Source organism: Acanthisitta chloris, unplaced genomic scaffold, assembly GCF_000695815.1.
Source record: "Acanthisitta chloris isolate BGI_N310 unplaced genomic scaffold, ASM69581v1 scaffold34581, whole genome shotgun sequence".
NCBI classification, from domain to species: Eukaryota; Metazoa; Chordata; class Aves; order Passeriformes; family Acanthisittidae; genus Acanthisitta; species Acanthisitta chloris.
The window spans coordinates 1-5,344 of record NW_008657082.1 but is presented as its reverse complement, the minus strand read 5'-3'; the positions used below and the strand labels follow the sequence as shown (position 1 = coordinate 5,344).

The 5,344-nt window shown below is 42.4% G+C and overlaps 1 protein-coding gene across 1 annotated transcript; it reads left to right on the top strand.

Annotated features, from left to right (window-relative positions):
• Nucleotides 1-7: 7 nt before the first annotated feature.
• On the top strand, nucleotides 8-768 carry NHLRC1 (NHL repeat containing E3 ubiquitin protein ligase 1; the record flags this gene model as incomplete). The annotated part of the gene is made up of 2 exons (XM_009084583.1): nucleotides 8-165; nucleotides 345-768. Coding segments are annotated over 2 exons (582 nt in total), but the record flags the coding sequence as incomplete, so codon positions are not given.
• Nucleotides 769-5,344: the final 4,576 nt, after the last annotated feature.

The window sequence follows — 5,344 nt, the reverse complement described above, 5'->3', positions numbered from 1 at the left end:
GAAAGCCTTTGATTTTGAGGGAAAGGGGGTGCTGGCCGTCCGGGAGGGTTTCTGTTTGCCCTGGGGCTTGGATGCCACCCCCAAGAGTGAAGTAATCCTGAGCGACTCGGAGGCAGGCGCTCTCTACCGCCTGACAGCCGACTTCCAGAAAGGGGAGTTGAAGAAGTGCCAGGAAAGCCTTTGATTTTGAGGGAAAGGGGGTGCTGGCCGTCCGGGAGGGTTTCTGTTTGCCCTGGGGCTTGGATGCCACCCCCAAGAGTGAAGTAATCCTGAGCGACTCGGAGGCAGGCGCTCTCTACCGCCTGACAGCCGACTTCCAGAAAGGGGAGTTGAAGAAGTGCCAGCTGGTCTGGTCGCGGCTCGTCAGCCCGCGAGCCGAGAGCCGTCGCAGTCTGCCAGACCTCGGGTGCTGTCGCGGTAATAGAGCACCTGAAAGCTCAAGGACGGAACAAGGGCAGCACCCGAGTGAAGATATTCAGCGCAGAGATGGATCTCATCAGCCAGATGGATAGCTTCGGTCTGAACCTCGTTTTCCCCTCCAAAATATACGCTACGGCTGTGGCCTTTGACAAAGAAGGTCGTGTTGTAGTAACGGATGTCTGTAGTCAGGCTGTGATATGCTTAGGGAAACCTGAGCAGTTTCCCATCTTTAACCCTCTAATTAGCCACGGGCTTTCTTACCCTGTAGGACTGACTTACACGGCAAACGATTCCCTCGTCGTTTTAGACAGCGGTGATCATTCAATAAAAATATATAGCTCTACCTGACTGGGTTTAGATGCTTAGCCTGCTGTAGGCTTGAGCTGCTTTTGCCATGAAGCATGCAAAGTTCTGATGTTTGTAGGCATGTAGGGAGGAGGCATTTTCTGGGCTTTACGTGGAATTGCTCTCTGACCAGCACGCTATGCTTCCTGCAAAACTTGTGTTGTGTCTCTTGCCTACCTGCAGGAGGAGACCCTGGCCGTTGCTGGCCATAGTCAGCAATGAGTCAGTCAACACTCAGCACTCTACTAGTTTATTCCCACCTTCATTAGGGTTGTACTGGAGCACTTGGTCTTCCTGTAAAATACCCAAGTCTGTGTCTTTACCTAGAGATAATCTGGTGTGTGGTTACAGGGCATGGGCAGCTTTCCCTGAAAGCCCTTTTACTTGTTCATGTTTAGACCACAAATACTTCTGCATATATAAATTTCAGTTGGCTCTGCTGCTAACACAGCTAGGTTTCCAAAAGTGCCTGCCCCTGTTTTGTCATTAATATGGTGCTTTTGCACTCTAAACTCCAGGATTGCAAATGGAAATGTTGGTGAGGAGTGAAAAAGGGGGGACCTAAGCCTCTTATTTTTTTCTCTATCTTCCAAATAAGGTTTTGTTGACTGTGAATACACAGGAGGTTTAGATCAGTTTATATTTTCTTGAAAGCACTTTCACTGTGGACACAAGTTCTGTTGCCTTATTGCACAGTGGAAATTAAGGTATATCTGAATTATTCTGAGATGATCTAACACCCCCACTGCGAGTTACTGCTGCATTTTGAGACATTTACCTGCTGCTAAAATGACTACTTAGGTGGTTCATCATTCAAATGAAGTTAGATATAAATGTAAATGCTATCTGAGGTAGATACAAATGGCATAAGACTTTTGGAGTAATTTCTTTTATTCAGTAACTGAAATCATTAATATTAACTCATGTAATTTGAAAGTCACAGACAATCTTTCTATCAGTAAATTTTTAAATCTGCCTTTTGGTCAGACTTCAAGGCATTTAATAACTGCATGTATTGCTGCACCAGTGATTTACCAAATACTTTAAATTGGAGCAGTTTAGCCCTCTTAATTCAGCCAATGTATTAATCTGTTTTATGTTAACATTTATATAAACAATACAAATCTATTAAATGAAGCTATTTGTAAAGGTTAATAGAATGGTGAACTGCGAATAAACCGTGATTTGCTTACTCCTATACTGAACAATTTAGTGAATATTCCTCATATCTTTTCATCGTGGGTTTCTTTGCTACGATACAGTTTCTGTATCACAGTTGCCTTGTAGATGGTTTCTTTTTCTATTTGGCAATATCCTGTGGAAGTTGCTGTAGAGCCATTTGTTGCTATTGAAAATTCTATGGACCTGCACATTTGGTCTTTTTCAACCTTCTTTACTGCCAGGCCAAACAGTAAGTGCCTTTGGAAGAACCAGAAATCCTCCTTAGCTGTTCTGCAGTAGGAGGTGTATGGCACCAAGCAGGAGCCCCTTGAAGGGTCAGAATGGAGATTTACTCAGAGAAGCATACACTTGGATTATATATTCCTTTCAGATGTCTGTCTTTGAGGGATATAAAACCAATTAGATAGCACTTCCTTTTGGGGGACTGCTGTGTGTCAAAATGTGTGCAATGCCATCAATGCTGTATTCATACATAATTAATAGTTTGTCGCAGTAGCACTTCCTTTGAACCGTGGGCTGTGAGCTTTCATCTCTTTCTTCATGTGCACCAGAAGCTTGTTCTTGCTACTGAACTCATGGGTGGGCAAATTTCCTAGGACTTACTGCCATGTAGGCAGCTTCCCAGCAGCTGAAATGCTGATTATTAAACATTTGACTCGTGCTGTTTTAAAATCTACAAAAACTCCCATTGTTGCCTATTCTGCTCCTGTCTCCTTTGGTATATGACTAGAAATCACTCGATGCTTGTGTCTGTAAGCAAAATAAACTTTGTGCCTTTATTCTATCTAGTTTTCTGTCTGCCATTTCCGGCAGTCTCTGCTTTACTTAACTACTGAAAGCAAATGTGGACTTTTTCTGGGGATGATGCAGCTGTTTCCCTTTTACTATACAGCTTGGTGCTGAGTGTTGTACAACCCTGCATCAAAGGAACAATTGCATTCCAGATTAATTCATTTGATGCAGGTGCCTAAATTGAGAAGCCATAAAAAACTGTATAAAAGCAAGGATTAAAAATTCTGAGTTCTTAAGTGTGTAAGCAAAAATGTAGCAGTAAAGCTGAAATCTTTCTTTAGACACACGGCAGAATTTAAGAGATAATGAGAAACAGAGATCCACCAATATGCTAATAACAAACTAAAAGCCTTTGACATTTTTATTTACTCTTGCCCTTCCTTTATGAAAGTATGTGCATTTCCTCTATAGGTACTACAGCTATCCATTGCCTTCAGGTTGACACCGTAATGCCATCTGCTTTTCAAAGGTTCAGGGGATGTGTACTCCCTCTGCAAATCTGTTGGAATTTTGCCACAGAGTTCAGCAGAATGAAAACTTGTGTTCTGAGAGAGGGATAGCAAAGTATGAGGGGCCCATGTTTGAGCAGATATCATTAGGTAGGTGATGCTTTTAGGGCATGTCTGGATGTGTTGGGAATGGGGATAGCTAGATGTGTGCTTGACTTTGGGAAACAGCGGTGGTCATTTCATGTAGAAAGTAACATGAAACTGTGTCTAGTCACTTCAGTGATAATTACTGTTGCATTTATTTAAAAAACCTACTGCCTTTGCACAACTCTCTGCACCTCATGCTTTAGCAATCTGGATTAAAACCAAATAAATGTTGTGGACAGTATTCCCCTAATGTCATCTCTTTGGTCCCTGCCATAGATTGCTCTGTCAGTTGTGCACACACACACTGCAATTCCTGTTTGGTTTATTTTTAATCACTGGTCTCAGGTTTCTATCTCTGCATATAAATATATCAGTGTGGGGGTTTTTTGTTTTGCTTGTGAAGAAAATAATTTTAGATAAAGAATATGATTTATTTTTAAGATCAAGGAATAAATAGAGGGGAGAAGGGGGGGGGAAAGGTTAAATTTACTTCACTTTGGCTATTATCTGTCCCCTGCAGCCACATTGCTGCGCACATCAGTTTGAGGTTTATATTTTCCCGAAGCATGGATGTACCACCACCATAGCACTGTTTTTAACATAGAGTTCAGGTCAAGCAGGACCTCCTGTAATATCCAGCCTCCAAACCACTGTGAATTTTATAGAGCAAGTGCTTCAAAATAATGGCTTTGAACACAGGAGACCTTTCAATTCTAGATGGGTTGATGGAGGTCAAAAAGCAACCTTCTCCCCAGGGACCGTGGATATGGTGCCGTTGCACCCTGCATAGGAGGAATTTACTTTCCTTTCTTTCCCTTCAATGTTTAGGTTTTTTTTTCCCTGAGTCTTCTCAGAGGTCCATCCTAACAGTTTACAAGTCACCTGTGAGTCACAGCTTGCCTCCACAGGAGTAAAGCAAAAATACACATATTTTGCAATGAATTCGAAACCTTGCACTTCATTCAGGCATCTCAGGAGAACCTGCAGATCATTCGGAAAGCAGCAAGTGCCCATTTGATACTGGGACATAAACATCCAGGCCTTCTCTACAGTTCTTCCTTCATATAACATTTCTGATTCTCCTGGACAGCTACGAAGCTCTCTAATACTGGAGAGGTTCTCAGGGAGCAGATGATTCTTTGCACTTGCACCTCTTTCTCACTACTGCTTTCCAAGAGATGTACAGATATTTCTGAACTTGGCACTCCAACCTCTCTTTGAGGCAAATGCAATACAAATGTCTTGGCCCTGCAGCTGCAGACAGGAGACCTGAGAATCAAGGGAAGCCTTTGGCAGGCTTGAAGCTAGACCTCAGAATTCCCATTACAAGGTTGGCACCTTAATAAAGCAGGGAGAGTCTGCATTTAATCATCCTCTTGTCTGGGAGTTGCCTTCCTGATTTTGGAAGAAGTTTTGACATTTTATTGATGATCTTCTTGTTACTAATTCCTTTGGTGTTTCCTACAAATCATGGAAATTAATACTTTTCTAAACCGCAATGTATTCCTAGATAATTGCTTCCAGTGTGCTCCACAAAGGTGTGTGGTTTCAGTTTTTAACTGCTCTGTAAGGAGGTGTACTGCTGTGAAGCCCCACTGCAGGGATCAGGTTACTTCTTTCACATTGAGGAAAGGAGGAGAAGAGATCAGCTCTAAAGGAGAAAAAAATTAATGCAAGGTGTCTGTAGCTTAAGCAGGGGGCAAACTCCACCACGTCAGAGCACAGAGCACACCCATAATTCCAGTAAAGGAAATGCATTCTTAAGAGGTGAAGCATTTCAGCCTGGAAAATGGACAAGATAATAAGGGTTGTTGTGCTTTGATTAGTATTTACCTCTGGCAAAGGAAAAACTTAAATTTGAACAGATTTTCAAGCCACAATTAGGCACTTTTCAGATGGCAGTCCTTAGGAGAGCTGTCTGTTATGTATCTGTAGCAAAAAAAAAATCTGTGGAAAATGAAGGTTTGGAGCAAACTAGGCATTTTAGGGAAGTATGCCCCCTGTAATCG